General features: G+C 50.2%; 1 protein-coding gene across 1 annotated transcript in view; it reads left to right on the top strand.

Annotated features, from left to right (window-relative positions):
- The window catches only part of LOC147689506 (fatty acyl-CoA hydrolase precursor, medium chain-like), a 332,562-nt gene that overhangs the window by 21,428 nt on the left and 293,130 nt on the right, over positions 1-18,004 (top strand). The window contains exon 3 of the mRNA XM_086942263.1: positions 5,607-5,745. Within this exon, the coding sequence (XP_086798389.1) occupies positions 5,607-5,745 (139 nt within the window). The remainder of the gene's footprint in view (positions 1-5,606; positions 5,746-18,004) is intronic.

Here is an 18,004-nt window from a genome sequence, read left to right as displayed (position 1 = left end):
CACGTAGGGGCCACTAATGAAGAACCCTAACTGACAAGGGGGCCGATTCACAAAACTAATCTGAGACAAAATCCTAAACTTAATATTTTTGGTAGTCACAGAAGGCATTTAGTAGTAATTTAAACTAAAGTTTGTCTTAAGACAACATCCTAACTTAAGACAAAATCCTAACTTAAGACTACTAAATGCCTTCTGTGAATTCCAAAAGTAGTACATTTAGTATTTTGTCTCAGATTAGCTCTGTGAATCGGCCCCAGTTACTTTAATCCGCCACAGAGAAGCTATAATAAATGCATGGATTTCTTCTTCTTGAGGACACATATGGCCACTCCCAAGAGGCATCACTGGATTGACCCCTCGGTTCTCCCGGCTGGGAGGAGTGGGTTGGAGGCAGCAGCAGGGCTCACCGGGCCACCTCAATGAGGAGGGACATTCCTGAAGCTCCGTCTGGTCTGTGGTGATATCGATGCGTCACCGTTAGAGGTGTCAATCCATTTTAGAGCGAGACAGACGATGTGGACTATAGATCCCGCCTTCTTGGCTGGACATGTGGAGTTCTCGCTGATGGTACATGCCATTCTTGACTCAAATGTACTGTCCGCCACTTTACTTGACAGCGGTCAGTCAAGCGTGTGGTGGATGTTCATTCCCAGAAGCAGATTTTGTGTTTGGCGTGGAACTGACCAGGAGTTCAAGGCTGTTGGAGGATGAGTTTATGTTCTAGACTCAAACCTACACCAGGTCCTCTTTCCCCCCTCTCAGGCCCCTTCAGTGCTGGGGGGGGGGCAATGATCCCCCTCTCCGGCCCCTTCAGTGCTGGGGGGGTCAATGATCTCACACCTCAGGCCCCTTCAGTGCTGGGGAGGTCAATGATCCCCCTCTCAGGCCCCTTCAGTGCTGGGGGGTCAATTATCCCCCTCTCAGGCCCCTTCAGTGCTGGGGGGGGTCAATTATCCCCCTCTCAGGCCCCTTCAGTGCTGGGGGGTCAATGATCCCCCTCTCAGGCCCCTTCAGTGCTGGGGGGTCAATTATCCCCCTCTCAGGCCCCTTCAGTGCTGGGGGGGTCAATGATCCCCCTCTCAGGCCCCTTCAGTGAGGGGGGTCAATGATCTCACATCTCAGGCCCCTTCAGTGAGGGGGGTCAATGATCTCACACCTCAGGCCCCTTCAGTGCTGGGGGGGTCAATGATCCCCCTCTCAGGCCCCTTCAGTGCTGGGGGGGCAATGATCCCCCTCTCAGGCCCCTTCAGTGCTGGGGGGTCAATGATCTCACACCTCAGGCCCCTTCAGTGCTGGGGGGGTCAATGATCCCCCTCTCAGGCCCCTTCAGTGCTGGGGGGTCAATTATCCCCCTCTCAGGCCCCTTCAGTGCTGGGGGGGTCAATTATCCCCCTCTCAGGCCCCTTCAGTGCTGGGGGGGTCAATGATCCCCCTCTCAGGCCCCTTCAGTGCTGGGGGGTCAATTATCCCCCTCTCAGGCCCCTTCAGTGAGGGGGGTCAATGATCTCACATCTCAGGCCCCTTCAGTGCTGGGGGGTCAATGTTCCCCCTCTCAGGCCCCTTCAGTGCTGGGGGGGTCAATGATCCCCCTCTCAGGCCCCTTCAGTGCTGCGGGGTCAATTATCCCCCTCTCAGGCCCCTTCAGTGCTGGGGGGGTCAATGATCCCCCTCTCAGGCCCCTTCAGTGAGGGGGGTCAATGATCCCTCTCTCAGGCCCCGTCAGTGCTGGGGGGGGTCAATGATCCCCCTCTCAGGCCCCTTCAGTGAGGGGGGTCAATGATCTCACATCTCAGGGCCCTTCAGTGCTGGGGGGGTCAATGATCCCCCTCTCAGGCCCCTTCAGTGCTGGGGGGGTCAATGATCCCCCTCTCAGCCCCCTTCAGTGCTGGGGGGTCAATGATTCCCCTCTCAGGCCCCTTCAGTGAGAGGGGTCAATGATCCCCCTCTCAGGCCCCTTCAGTGCTGGGGGGGTCAATGATCCCCCTCTCAGGCCCCTTCAGTGCTGGGGGGTCAATGATCCCTCTCTCAGGCCCCTTCAGGGCTGGGGGGGTCAATGATCCCCCTCTCAGGCCCCTTCAGTGCTGGGGGGGTCAATGATCTCACACCTCAGGCCCCTTCAGTGCTGGGGGGTCAATGATCCCCCTCTCAGGCCCCTTCAGTGCTGGGGGGGTCAATGATCCCCCTCTCAGGCCCCTTCAGTGAGGGGGGTCAATGATCCCCCTCTCAGGCCCCTTCAGTGCTGGGGGGGTCAATGATCTCACACCTCAGGCCCCTTCAGTGCTGGGGGGTCAATGATCCCCCTCTCAGGCCCCTTCAGTGCTGGGGGGGTCAATGATCTCACACCTCAGGCCCCTTCAGTGCTGGGGGGTCAATGATCCCCCTCTCAGGCCCCTTCAGTGCTGGGGGGGTCAATGATCCCCCTCTCAGGCCCCTTCAGTGAGGGGGGTCAATGATCCCCCTCTCAGGCCCCTTCAGTGCTGGGGGGGTCAATGATCCCCCTCTCAGGCCCCTTCAGTGAGGGGGGTCAATGATCCCCCTCTCAGGCCCCTTCAGTGCTGGGGGGGTCAATGATCCCCCTCTCAGGCCCCTTCAGTGCTGGGGGGGTCAATGATCCCCCTCTCAGGCCCCGTCAGTGCTGGGGGGGGGTCAATGATCCCCCTCTCAGGCCCCTTCAGTGCTGGGGGGGTCAATGATCCCCATCTCAGGCCCCTTCAGTGCTGGGGGGGTCAATGATCCCCTCTCAGGCCCCGTCAGTGCTGGGGGGGGGTCAATGATCCCCCTCTCAGGCCCCGTCAGTGCTGGGGGGGGGTCAATGATCCCCATCTCAGGCCCCTTCAGTGCTGGGAGGGGTCAATGATCTCACATCTCAGGCCCCTTCAGTGCTGGGGGGGGTCAATGATCCCCCTCTCAGGCCCCTTCAGTGAGGGCGGGGTCAATGTTCTCACACCTCAGGCCCCTTCAGTGCTGGGGGGGGTCAATGATCTCACACCTCAGGCCCCTTCAGTGAGGGGGGTCAATGATCTCACACCTCAGGCCCCTTCAGTGAGGGGGGGTCAATGATCTCACACCTCAGGCCCCTTCAGTGAGGGGGCGTCAATGATCTCACACCTCAGGCCCCTTCAGTGCTGGGGGGGTCAATGATCTCACATCTCAGGCCCCTTCAGTGCTGGGGGGGGGTCAATGATTCCCCTCTCAGGCCCCTTCAGTGCTGGGGGGTCAATGATCTCACACCTCAGGCCCCTTCAGTGAGGGGGGGTCAATGATCCCCCTCTCAGGCCCCTTCAGTGAGGGGGGTCAATGATCTCACACCTCAGGCCCCTTCAGTGAGGGGGGGTCAATTATCTCACATCTCAGGCCCCTTCAGTGCTGGGGGGGTCAATGATCTCACACCTCAGGCCCCTTCAGTGCTGGGGGGGTCAATGATCCCCCTCTCAGGCCCCTTCAGTGCTGGGGGGAATCAATGATCCCCCTCTCAGGCCCCTTCAGTGCTGGGGGGTCAATGATCCCCCTCTCAGGCCCCTTCAGTGCTGGGGGGGTCAATGATCTCACACCTCAGGCCCCTTCAGTGCTGGGGGGGTCAATGATCCCCCTCTCAGGCCCCTTCAGTGTTGGGGGGGTCAATGATCCCCCTCTCAGGCCCCTTCAGTGCTGGGGGGGCCAATGATCCCCCTCTCAGGCCCCTTCAGTGCTGGGGGGGGTCAATGATCTCACACCTCAGGCCCCTTCATTGCTGGGGGGGTCAATGATCCCCCTCTCAGGCCCCTTCAGAGCTGGGGGGGTCAATGATCCCTCTCTCAGGCCCCTTGAGTGCTGGGGGGGGTCAATGATCCCCCTCTCAGGCCCCGTCAGTGCTGGGGGGCCAATGATCCCCCTCCCAGGCCCCTTCAGTGCTGGGGGGGTCAATGATCCCCCTCTCAGGCCCCTTCAGTGCTGGGGGGGTCAATGATCCCCCTCTCAGGCCCCTTCAGTGCTGGGGGGTCAATGATCCCCCTCTCAGGCCCCTTCAGTGCTGGGGGGTCAATGATCCCCCTCTCAGGCCCCTTCAGTGCTGGGGGGGTCAATGATCCCAGAGACCAATGCTGAGGTGACAGCCATGATCCTCTTCGAAGCTAAATCTCACTAGCGATGCAGTGGTTGAAGGAGCCCCCAGTCAACAGGCCTGGTTGAGTCTGATCCCTTGGGGGGAACTCACTCTATGCAGTCCTTCCTTCCTTGGGGATCTTGTGGGTGCTGTCCTGGATCCCTAAATATATGGGCAAGATCTACCAACCTTCCAATTCGCGACTCGCAAAATGGAATGTACAACAGTGTCTCAGGCACTTTTTGCGATTCCTAATAGGGTCACATATGACCTGCCTCATTAATATTCATGAGGCAGGTGCAATTTGCAACCCATTGGGATTGGCCAGCACTCCCAGGGATGGTGGCCCGCTGGGGTCAGCAGACTACCATAGTGGAGAGGTGTGGCTCACTGGTTAGAGGCGGCAGACCTGTAAGCAGAGAACGGCCCGGGGCCAGGGTTCAATTCCTGATGCGGCAGGGTCGTGGACCAGGGGTCAACGGACTCGATAATTCTCGCCTCAGTGCCTTCTCTAACCAGGGAACACACTCGGTAACTCTGGGCATTAAGCTTGCCTCATCTCTACAACGGCCCCCCACAGGCGCCGGGGATGCCTGGTTTCACCCTGGAGATACCCAGAAAGGGACCATCTCACAGGGAAAACCAGGACGGGTTCCCCAGAGGTCTACAGCGCCAGGACACTCGGGTAGAGTAACAGTGCGCTTTGCAAGTATCCCACATTTACATTTATTTACATTTACCATCTCTGGGACTGCGTTTTAAATAAAGCAATTAAAAAAAAAAACAGCCCGTTTTTCTTAAAGGAAAACGAGATGCACTTAAAAAAAGAAACATGAAACACTTCTGTTTCATTTTTTAAGAGTAGGCAGTGGCCCCTGGGACCACTGCCTGCTCTTAAAAAATATTTGTGCTACCAGTCAAAAAGGGGAAGGGGTCCCATGGGGACCCTTTCCTGTTTGCGAGTGGCTTACCACCTAGTTGAAGTAGGTGGTAAACTGCAAGTGCGGTCGCAAAACAATTGTACATTGAGGTGCAACTCGCTATTAGGAAGGGACTCCCTTGGTACGCCCCTTCCTAACATCGAGTATCAAACAATTTTTTGTGAGTCGGTAATAGGTTACCGAGTCGCAAAATAGGGTTTGGACATAGGGCAGACCTATTTTGCAGTCGCAAACGGGGCGTTTTCCGGCGAGCGACCGCAAAAAACGGTCATACATATGGCTTATTGTGATTACGGGATTACCTCCAGCATGGGATTTCCTGCCGAGTATCGGCCTCGGGGTCTGAAGAGGTTTGTAATAGAACGTTTCGAAATGTAATCAGCTAAAACAACCGGAGGTGTTCTTGTGTATGCAAAGTCTTTATTGCTCTGGAAAAGGACAAATTAAGTAATAAAAAGTCCTCCTAATTCAAACAGTAGAGAGAAACCCCCTATCAGAGTAAAGGGCCAGAGTTCAAAGGTCGCCCTCCAGCCGTGACTGACACAGTGCTGCCGGGATGATGTGTCCATGTGTTCTTTCTGTAGGTGCCCACAGACGAGGAGAGAAGATAAGATAATTGAAGATTTATTTAAAACCAAGATTCCAGCAGCACCGGTTTCTGAAGACTGCCTGTACCTCAATGTCTACACCCCCTCTCATGCCAGCAGGACCTCAAAGCTGCCGGTGAGTGAACCTGGAGTAAAGCGTCCTTAGCCTTACCTCTGCTCCAAGGGTGTCTGGGGTCAAGGGGTGATGAGAGTCTACGACACCTGTAAATACTCGTGGTCTGTACTTTCTCAAGTGTGTCTGGGGTCAAGGGGTGATGTGGGTCCCTCGGCTCCTGTAAATACTCTCACTCTGTACTTTCTCCAAGTGAGTCTGGAGTTGTAGTGTAGTTCCTATTTCCCTGATAGGCTCTGCACATTGGAATAATATACACTATAGATTTGACTTAGGACTGAGGTTATTATGTCTCTATCAAGTACATTAAACTTAATTACTTGTGTGTGCCAGCTAACTCAGAGGTCACTAGAAACTTCTCGAATGAACAAGAAGGGATTCGTTTCTGACAACCGCATGACCATGACAACTTTATTTCCCTTAGAGGCGGAACAATATCTTCAGAGTCGTGGAAACAATAGATTACAGTTTCACTTAGTCAATCGTGCATGCTTCGTTTCTACAGAGTTCCACAGAAATAGAGAGACAGGTGTTTCAATAAAAAGGGTTTATTGAACAGTCTTCTTTCTCATGCAAGAGACATGAACTGCTACAATCGTAAGGCAGAATGCAAAGTATAACATGTACGGCGTTAGCAGTAAGATAAAATAATACTGCAATAGCATGGTCTGTAGATTTTGACATATATAAAAATACATACATCAATCACACAGGCTAAAATACTCATCTGGTGCTTCTAAAATAATCCTACCCCAATGTACCTAACCTAAGTGTAGAACGAGGGAAGAAGTAGGTGCTGTTTCAGGTATAGTTTAGTTTAGTTGTGTCAAGATTTGCCAAAAGTTTTTCTAGGTTCTAATCAACTCCATACCTTAGAATGAGAGAGGTTGGTATCCCTTTTCCGGGACTCGATCTCTAACACCCCGCAAGGGGAGTCAGAAACATTGGAGCAGGATTCTTGGCGAAGAGGATGACTGCGTCTGGTCAGTGCTTCAGTTGAGGACTTGACTTTGTTCGGGACTTGCTGTGGCGAGCTGCGTCCTGCAAGTAGGTAGCCGAACCGCAACGTGCCTTGCCATAGCAAGTGAAGGTATATTTATACCTTGAAGGTGTTTAGGAACGCCAGTATTGACATACAAGTCTGGCATAAGAACGTGATGAATGAACCCCTAAGTAATAGATGTTCATGCATAATAAATGAGTTTGTGGAGAAATCAATATCCAGGCAAGGGGTATTCTTAAAGGCTTAAGAGTGTGGTTTTCCAAAAACCTGTTGTGACGAAGAGGATCAGATGTAGTTGACCATGCCTGTATTTGGTTAGCATGAACAATGCTTAAGTAAGGGCTGGATTTCTATGCCTAAATAAGGGCAAAGTGAATTATACCTATATAAGGGCATGAATCTGGAAATCTATATACAGTATCTAAATTGACACGCAACAACCACTCCACTTTCGTATGAACGACATTACTAAATCCTAAACATGTTAAATATATCTACACACGAAGTGCTAAAAACATGTCCAAAATACATTGTAAAATGCATTAGAACTGGTTGTAAGCATAAAAGATGCATCAGTGCTGTACATATTAAAGCAATGTTTCATTCTAAGCATATGTTGACATTTAAATGCAAACTGATTGAATTATTAAAATATACATTCATTAAATGGCTCGTAAATACAGAAGAAAAAAGGGCCGAAACCATTTCATGTCAGAATACATAAAACTGTTTGTTTGTGGACAAGGTCATATATTGTCTCTGGAAGTATTCAAAGAATTCTTATTCTCTATGAATAGTTCTACTATAAGCAGATTACTTGTGCAAAAAAATGAAAGATACAAATTTGGAAAAAGAAATTAATCATAGGAAAAAGTTCCAAAGTTAGAACCTTGTTTTGAAAAAATGAAGGTCAAATTCATAGTCTCTCAGTACACTGTGTGCCAAAATCAAAAGTCAGTGTTAGAGCTTGGAGAAGACATGAAATCTTCTATGTGTGTAGACAAAAAGGCATCTACCATTGTAGGTGAAAGTTCGATTACCTCGTTTAGAATACTAACTGCACATAGATGAGAAGGATCGCCTTCAGCATTGGTCACATCAGCAATGTTCGTATCGGATGTCACCTGCGCACCTGTTGTTTCCTCTCGTACCTCAGCAGTAGCATTTTGCGTCTGTGAGATCTCAATGAATGCCGTCACCAGGATTAGTAGCCACTGGGGACAACACAGAGCATGGGCCATTACCGGGACCAGCAGAGTATCGATATCCGTTGGCATGGCTGATGGGAGTGTTAGACAGGTGTCTCGCAATCATTCTTCACCGCAAAGCAGGCATCGTAGATCAGGTAAGATACAATCTTGTCAGATTGGTCTGAATGACAGAAACCATGTGGTATTTAATTCTCGTAGACGAGGTAACCCTAGAATTTGAACGATGCGCTCACAACACTTCATCTCCAATAGAGCTCTCTCTATGGTGCTTGGAGTGGCATTGGTGATATGGCTTGCCATATCGTAGCAGTAGGAGCAAAAATAGGATCCCTGCAACAAGTCCAAAAAGTAGTGGCAGTCCACCAAACACAGAGTGCACGAAGTTGGAAAGTATTCCGAGGACTGCTTGAAAAGGTGCTAACAGTCCAGAGCATACGTTCTTAAATAGATGTACAATACCACTCGTATCAGACATGTTTAAGATACGTTCCAACATTTCTGAAAAATGTATAGGGCAGTTTGTATTCAAAAGGGCATGTATCTCGGCAGAAGTCCATGCGACTTGTAGATCATAGGTTTCTTTGGCCGAGGTCAGTGGCACTGTTTTTTGAAAAATAATAGCTTTCATTCTGCTTAGAGTATCAATTCGTATACAAGAGATGTTCAGTGAAGGCCATAAAGGGGACTCCCTGACTGTCGTGGTTTGTGGAAACAATACTTACATACAGCAATTGACCCTGGATGAAACAGTCACTAGATATGGAATAGCTGGCAACATGCCACAGCAGCTGTGATCATTCAACATTAGGTAACTCCCATTAGCAAGTAGTCCAAAAATTGGATTAATCACTGCAGCTGGTAAGCCCTGCAGGTGACAGAATAAGTTTGTAGTGGAACCATCGCCGGCCCCGTGTAAATTAAAACCCTGACAAAGGAGAGAACCGCTTATTGTGTTTTCACAGTTAGAACCGTTAAGAAACACTTCATGCCCCCCACTCCAACATCTGTGTATGTATGGTAAATTCCAGTATGTCTTGATGTATTCTTTACCCAACCTTTCATATTTGCCTGCCGGTATGTGTTTTAGGCAATACTGAAAATGGAAAATTGTAACAGGCAGAGTGAGTTTACCATGTATGATCCACTCAGTAGCTGGTTTTCCTGCCACTGTGAATGGTAATTTTTCAAGTTTTTCTATGCTCAGCACCTTATAGTCTGCTCCCCTTTGTGCCAGTTTGATCTGTTTATCAGTGAGATTGAATTCTGAAAACAGTGACGTAGTGTTGATTAAACGCCAGTCACATTTTTTTTTTGTAAATCTGTTTAATAAACAGAATAGCAAACCAATCAGTACATCATTGAGGTATTCATTACATAAATGAAAAGCGCTCGATAATAAAGCCGATATTGTGGTACAGCATAGTGGGATTGCAACCTGTCTGATGTACACATAACGATGATACATTTTTGCTTTTTCAGAAAACGAGAAAGTATAAGATAAACCATAATGGAAATAAAGAAAAAACGGTCATATAGGTATACATAATGATGGAGGACAGTAAAGTTGCGAGCAATATCGAGGAGACTAGTCAGCACAAAATCTTGACCCGAACCTAGCAAGGCATATATCAAATGGAGCATCATGTCTGTCAGTCCCAGAATCATCACTTATCAATTGGCACATAGAGGTCAGTATCTCATGGTGAGAAAGGCAACACACAGTGCGGCCACGGAGGGCACACATAAAATAACCAATGCTAACAGCCACATGGCCCAGTGATGTCAGTCAGGCATGCCACAGTACCAAACAGAGCCAGAAGAATTTGTCCAGCGTTGTAGCGACACTGCTTATCCCACCCCCGCAGGGTCAAAGGAATCGACAGATTGGGATTGCGTCTCCTGGGCTATTTTCGCAATGTATTTCCGGTATGGTCCCCAGATATCTAGCGGCCTAGAGGCAGTTGGAACCGTCTCAGAATATTCAACGCTGTTCATATTGCAGAATGCCATGCTACGAAGCCAAGTGCGAACAGTGGGAGCACGCTTAGCACACCAGAGCAGCGCCACTTCACGCTTAGCTAAAAGGAAGCCAATGGATGCCAATTTCCGTAGCGGGCGCGGGAATTCAGCGACATAGCCAAGTAGCGCAATTTCAGGGGTAGGTTGTAAAACCATTTCAAGCATCCCCCCCAAAACCCGATGCACCCGCAGCCAGTAAGTGTGTAGTTTCGGACAAGTCCAGGAAAGATGGGAAAAGTCGGCCTGCGGGCCGTGGCATTTAGGGCAAGTGTGCGGTCTGCTCGGGTCAATTCTGTGAGCGAGTGCTGGAGTGTGGTATGCCCTCCTGAGGAATTTAAAATGTATAAGTTTGTGTCTGGCATTAATGGATACATCCCTAGTGGTGGCACAGCATGCCGCCCACTGGTCGTCCGTGATTGGAATGCCCAGGTCGCCCTCCCAGTCAGCGCGCACCTTAGAGTCGAGCGAGGAATTAAGGACAGACACAGCTTGTATAGCTTAGACACGACATGCGCCCCAGTCTGGTGTTGTATTATGAATGTGAGCGCGGCGGAGTCATCAGGAGGAAGCGGGAATGTGGGGAACTCAGCTCTAAGCATCGAACGAAGTCGAGTCAGTGTGAACGAGTCCATGTAGGTCCTGGCAGTGAAGCGGGGATCTTCAGTGAGAGAAAATGCATGCCCGTCTGGGAAAAGGTCACCTACAGTGTGTAGTTGGAATTTGGAGAGGGTGCAATGTACCACTGAGTCACCTGTGATGGGGAGCCAGTGGGGATTGGGCAATGGCAATGCAGGCTTCGAAGTCTGTCCCAGGCCCAGCAAGTAGTGGACAAAGGCTGTATGTCCTGTGGGTCCCGGGGAAGACCTTTAGGAAGGACGGAGGAGAGGGCCACAGGGAGCGCCAAGTCAGCCTCTGGTCGCAGATGTGGTATCCTGGCATCAGGGTGAAACCAAGGGTACGCGTAAGTGCACTGCGCCTCCAAATAATACAAAAAGAAATCTGGCACTCCAAAGCCACCTCGCTCGTAAGGGAGTGTGAGTGTTCACCAGGACACGTGTGGGTTCCTACCTCCCCATATCAAGCGCAGAAGGGAGGAGCGGAGTTGGGTAAAAGGACCTTTGTGAGGGGAATTGGTAGATTGTTAAACAGATACAAAAATCTTGGGAGAACAATCATTTTAATGATGGCAATCCGCCCGGCCATAGATAGCGGGGGCGAATCCAGCGCTCCGTATTGTCCTCTAAAAAATCTAGGGCGCGACCGTAATTCAGTCGGACAATGGAAACCGTGTCACGGTGAACATGTATTCCCAAATATTTCACGGAATCCGTGCACTATTCCAAAGGGAACGAGCAGGCCCACTGTACGGTGGAGGGGGTGAGCGGGAAAATTACTGACTTATGCCAATTTATTTTTAGACCGGAGTAGTCACTAAAACGGGAAAGCTCCGGCAGCAGTGACTCAAGGTTGGATTGGGGAACGCGAACATATAGAACTGTGTCATCGGCATATAACAAGATCAGCAGGGGGCCGGTGCGAAACTGGAGACCACGGTGTAGATGTTTCTCCTGGAAATGTCGCACCAGGGGGTCCATCGCAATAATGAACAGTAGCGTGAATAGGGGACAGCCCTGCCGGGTGCCACGCGACAATGGGACATTTTCAGTGATAGTGCCATTTAGCCGTATACGGGCGGTGGGAGCTGAGTACAGCAACTTGACCGTAGCCACAAACATAGCAGGCATCCCCATTCTCCTCATAATAGACAGAAAAAAGGGCCACTCCGGGGTGTCGAACGCTTTCTCCGCGTCCAAGAACACCGCTGCAGCTGGTGTGGAGTGTTCTATTCTGTGCAGGACCGAAAATAGTGTCCGAAGGTTCAGAGAAGTGGAGCGGTGTGGTACAAATCCCGACTGTGCTGGCGAAATTATAGTTTCCAGTAGGAGCGCCAATCGAATTGCCAGGACTTTGGCCAGAATTTTGTAGTCGAGGTTTAAGAGGGACAGGGGTCTGTATGAGCTGCATAACGAAGGGTTGCGGACCTGCTTGGGAAGTAAAACAATGACCGCTTCCCTGAGTGTGGTCGGAAGAATGCCCGTCTCCAATGCCTCTGCGTGCACCTCTACCAGTTTAGGCACAAGTTCTTCTTTGTACTCTTTGTAGAAGTCAGCAGTGTAGCCATCAAGGCCGGCAGCAGAAGAGCTACACAAAGAATCAATCGCCTCATCAATAAAATCCGGAGTAATGGGCATGGCCAAAAACTCCTGCATGCTTTTTCCAGGTACACCATGGCGATTTCATTCAAATAAGAACCCGGGTGGCAGTGCTCCCCTGTGAGTGTGGAGGTGTAGAGGGTCTTGTAATATGACAGGAAAGTGTTGGATATCTCGGGGGTGGAGTGTTGTTGAGTTCCCTGAGCATCAAGTATCTCCGTAATGTAAGCAGCTTGGCGTGGTGGGCGAAGCATTTGCACTAACAGTTTGCCTGGCCTATCTCCCTCACCGTATTGTCGCGCTGTGTAGTATTTGCCCATGAACTTCACCTCTTTGTCCGCTGTGTCCCGAAACTCCAAAAGCAATTCTAGGCGTTTAGCCTCACGATCTGCTGAAGGATTCTCAAGAATCTCCTTCTCAGAGGTAAGGATATCCGCCTCAATTCGAGCCAGGGTGGAGCGAATCTCTTGCAAGGAACCCACGCTCTTAGTGATGCAAACCCCACCTAATGTGGCCTTGAAGCCTTCCCATAGCGTGGACCAGGAGGTGTCAGAGCCGGTGTTAATGTCAAAGTAGTCATCGATAGCAGTGCGTATGTCTTCTTTAAAAGTCGGGTCTAGTAGAGCCCTGCCAGGGAATCGCCACTGTCATTCGTAACCTCCCAATCTGGGAATCTCTAGGGTCAAAACAATGGGAGAGTGATCTGAAAGAGTGCGAGGCAGCGTGGAAAGGCCTACAACCCAACCCGCGACACCCGGGGTCAGGAGCCAATAATCAATTCGAGAGCTGCTGGTGTTGTGGAAGCCTGAGTGATGCGTGTAGGCTGGGGTGTTGTGGTGCAATCTAGCCTCAATGTCCACTAGGGAGAAGTGGGAACAAATTTCCGCCAACACAGCACGTGATTTTGGCTTGCAGTCAGGAGAGGGGGAAGTGCTGTCCCTGTCGGGGTTCATCAATATGTTAAAATCCCCTCCCAGAACTAACAGGTCAATGTCAGAGTGAAGCAGTGTTACCTGTAGATCCTGAAAAAAAACAGGGTTATCCACATTCGGACCGTACACACCCACCAGTGCAATCCTGTACCCGAACAGTACTCCCATAACAAGTGAAAATCCGCCCTCTCCATCCACCCTGCTGCCAGTCATTACAAACGGGACTCGTTTGTGTACAAGAACCGCTGAGCCTCTAGCAAACCTACTATAGCAGGAAAATTCTCTGTGCGACCCCCATCCTCTAGCCACCGATTCCACGTCCCGCTGCGCCAAATGAGTTTCTTGCAGAAAGAGGACGTCCACCCCATGTCGCGCCGCATAAGCCAGCACCTGTTTGCGCTTTCTTGTGGTATTCAGGCCCCGGACATTCCAAGACATCAAGGTCAGTTTGGAAGGACCAGACTGTAGACCTATCCTGGCCATATCTCCCTTGTCAATATAGTCTGTAGCATTTGTGCATGTGACCGAATGCTCAAACGATACTCGCAGCTAGGTGTTAATCCACATGACCAGTAATATAAAACAAATCCCATCCCCCACCCGCCTCCCAGCCTCCCAGAACCCCACGAGAGGCAATCCCTGGACAATCGCTGAACAATAGTGCAAAATAACAAATGCAATAACGATTCAAAGAAACAATAAAACTGCAAATAAAGCCATGAAATAACCCCAGGAAATAGCAACAACATGGCCCGCGCCATTGGGGGTGGCAACGCCACTCCAGACGGGCAACCGAACAGGCGGCCACCGAACCGGAGACCTAGTCAATGAACATTGGTAAAACCACATCTAGACTACAGTGTTTTCAACGAGGGTGCAAATAGAGTCGGTGTAAAACAGTCAGCCCTGGTCGGTTTCGGCAAAAAGGTCGGCACTGAACTGTGTGTCGTTTCGAGGTGGAGAGTGGGGCGGAGAGCCAGCAGCTGCCACCGATCCCTGTTTTTTGTAGGTGTGGCCAAACTCTTGGGTGTCCGCTGGAGAATCAAAAATGCGGCATCGACCATTCACATCCACCTTCAGCCTAGCTGGGTACAGCATTCCGTATTCCAGGCCTAAGTTCCGGAGGGCAGACTTGACACCGTTATATTTGCGACGCGCCTCCGGCACCATTAATGTAAAGTCTGGAAAGAAGGACAGCTTGGTGCCCTGCCACTGTATTTCTCCAGTCTCTCGTGCGGCGTGCAGCACGGCGTCACGGTCACGGAAGTTCATGATCCTGGCGATAATGGGTCTTGGTAGTTGGCCAGGTTTGGGTTTAGGCCCCAGAGACCTGTGTGCGCGCTCAACCACAAAGCCAGTTGTAAACGTGTCTCTGCCAAATAGTTCGATCAATAAAGTTTCGACAAACACGTCGAATCGACCCGTGGCTGTTGTTTCTGCCACGCCAAGGATACAAATGTTATTGCGCCTACTGCGCGCTTCCAAATCTTCATTTTTAATGGCCACGTCTTTCAATATTTTTTCAACCCGTTCCAGTCTCTTAAGCGATTTCGAAGCACCATCCTCAATGTCTGATATTCGCGATTCAGCCACATCAAGTCTTCTGTCATGGGCCTGCACCTTTGTGCCCATGTCTGCCAGTTTCTGTTCCAGGCTGTCGAAGAGGGTGTCGAGCGCCTTAAAGCCTGCGCGCATTTCACCCATCATGGTGGCGACCATGGCCGCCGCATCTCCCAAGTCCGTGGCGCTGGAAGCCCTCGCCGCCGAACCAGGCGGAGGGTCCGCGGAGAGAATGGGAGTCTTGTCGAAGCTGAGCTTCCTCTGGTTGGGATCTCTCTTCCCCATCCTCACGGTCGCCCGTGTGGCGAAGTAGTGCCGGGCATGGCGGTGCGGGTGGTTCGGCAAAATGGGAGAGCGGCCGAGCAGAATCAAGCGCCAGGAAGCGCCAGCGTAGTCCACCAACAGTAGAGGTGCAGCGATCGGGCAGTGCCGGCCTAGAATGATGAGGGCCGGGGCAGTCACCGCAGTCCCAGGGTCCGGTGCACGGCTCAACGTGTTGAATGCACCCTCAGAATATGGTGGGGAGCGGCCCTCTCCCGTCTGAGCAGGAGGAATGGAGGGGTCCGATTGTACCACGAGTGTTTACAAGGCGGGCTGCCGAAAAATCGCACAGCTGCGCCCCTCGGTCGCCCGGCCTCCGAGCATGCACACCCCCGCTGCCTTACCGCGAACGTCCCCGCCCGGCTCCTAGCATCCGGCCCAGGCCCGAAAATCGAGGCCCCGGTCCCGGCACCCCCGCAGGCCAAAAGGCCGTGACCGTATCGGGGACCGGCAGCCCCCACCCGGGAGCCCGAGACGGACGGGCGGCACGCGAGAAACACCGCAGCAGACAACTGAGGGGGCAAAGGTCCAGCGACCAGGCCCCGCGCGGCACTCACCAGCAATCCGGCGCAGAAAGAGAAGATGGCGCCGAGGTCCGAAGGCCCCGATTCTCCTCCGCCGTACACTCTTCTCAGGCCGTCCCCGCGATCCCCAAAGTCACCCAGATGGGCAGGGCGACATCAGTGTTCGAATCCGTACGGATGTGGGGAGCTGGAATGCCGGCTTACATCTCGGCCGCTGCCGTCAGGAGCCCGCGTGGAGGAGCTTCACGGAAAGGTAGCCATTCCGATCGCTGCTGTGGCCACGCCCCCCCAAACGCCAGTCACATAGTCTGACTGCAAGTTTTTTAGCGTCCAGCCTAATAGCATGATAGAACGTAGTTGAGACTGACCATGTTGCAACATGACCAAGTCTTGTTCCATGATGTCTATGGCAGAAGACACAATGCTGTCCAATGAATATATCCTGGATGACAGAGTCCTTAACCCATTGTCTACTACAGAGAGAGATTTCTCTAAATGAATATGATAAATTTCTTGTATTCGTTCTGCAGTCTCTGCTTGGGTAATCTTCCATAATTCGTCATATGCAGCATATATACCGGCACATATGAAACATTTTTGACACGCTTTTCTTGGTCCTAGCAAGAAGTCCCTAAGGTCAGCGCAGTCTTTAAGTAACGATAAGTGTTGTTTTACATCATCAAGTGTAGATTTCTGTAGCCAATCAAGGCATAGTTTACCTACACTGTATGTTGTAACTACCCCAGGATGCTGTCTTTGAACATATCTTGGGTCCGGCCTATTGATAGTGAAACCCTGTGTTTTGTTCAGGAATCGATCTTGACATTTGTTTGTGTCTATGGGCCAGAGGAACCATTTGTTCCAATCTGGATCTGATCTGTTGTGATGCAGAATATTATGTACGTCAACCTCCCGCCTGTGTAGTGCTATTACTCGCAGGAATAGGTACGGTCGGTGTATTCATGTCTTTGATCTTGGCTAACTCAATGCAAGACGTTTGTTGGACAGTGTCATTCAAAAACATAATTTGCTCAGGGATGATACAGTCTCTAAACAAAGCTTCTACCCCCTGTACTTGCCAAACGTTTGTACCCCAGACAGTTTTTGTCTCAATGTTGTCTTTCCAAAAGTCGAAACCCTGTTGTGCAATAAAGGCTGCAGAATAAATCTGTTTCGTATTTGATAACATATTTTTCGATCCTGTTTTGTTCTCATTTTTAAAGTAAAATGATTCAGCATTTGATAAATTGAACCCTGAAAATATGGAAACTACATTTCAAACGTTTTGAGCTACCCTTTGGAGGTGTAGGACAGTGTTCCCATTGGTTAAACATGAATACATTTCTAGGCATTGCAGCTTTGTGCAAGAAATGACAACCATAATGGTTATAACAGTATATTTGATCATTGTCTGATGAACCCTCTAAATGTTAATGATTTAGGAATACTGCAGACATTTCTAGATCAGACATCATATTATTAACAGTCTTGAAGTCCCAATCATCAGATAAGGTACTAGAGGTAATAAAGTCACTTAATGAAATCTTGAATAAATGTAGAATCTTCAAAAGCTCCGACGGGCCAAAAATGTCATATTCAGTTCTGTCCCAAACTATACCATCCGGCAGAGGAACAGCTGTGATGTTCACTGCTGACAAGTCTCTTTGTTCACAATGGGATGATTTGTGTGGCTCGAGAAGTACGTTCATTTTTTTACTTGCTGTGTCCATTTGAATATATGTTCCATTTATCAGCATACCCAGAGTGATTACCAGAGCTAACCAAAGTAGAAAGAAGAATATTCCCAAAACAATCCATAGTTCAATCCATGGTGAAACCAGATAAGTCTTTTCAGGAGATGAAAAAAGTCTGTTGCTTGTTCTTTGAAAGTTCTTTTTGCTGGCGTTGTTTTTTAGGTTCGCTGGGATCCTCAGAAAACGTATCAAAGTTAATGAACCAGCCAGAACCAGTTTAGCAATGGTTGGAATTGCATTAGGCTTTGTTGAAATCACTGGAACCACTTGATCACTTGTTACTTCGGTGTTGAAAGGTGTATCGGGACGAACTGTTATTTGTTATTGTTGTTATTGTTATTGTTATTTTAATTTTATACCGCGCCTAATCACCTGCAGGCCTCTAAGCGCCAGGAAAAGATGGTACAGGACAACAACATAACGAAGTCAGAGCAAAGAGCAGCATTCCGGTTATGCTATGCTCAGGCTTCTCCTAAACAATAGCGTTTTTAAGCTCTTTCGGAATCTTAGGAGGTTTCCTTCCTCGCGCAACCCTCCAGGCAGACTGTTCCACAACTGGGGAACCAGTACTGAAAAAGCTCTCCCTCCCTTCGTCGCCAGCCTATAGCGAGAGCAGGTCAGCAGCTGCGAGTCCGAGGACCGAAGTGATCTCGTCGGACAGTACAGCTGCAGGCGCTCCTTGATATAGGCTGGGGCCTTACCGTAAATTGCTTTATGAGCTGTAC

Source organism: Lissotriton vulgaris, chromosome 10 (genome assembly GCF_964263255.1).
Source record: "Lissotriton vulgaris chromosome 10, aLisVul1.2, whole genome shotgun sequence".
NCBI lineage: Eukaryota > Metazoa > Chordata > Amphibia > Caudata > Salamandridae > Lissotriton > Lissotriton vulgaris.
This window is presented reverse-complemented; position numbering and strand designations above follow the sequence as displayed.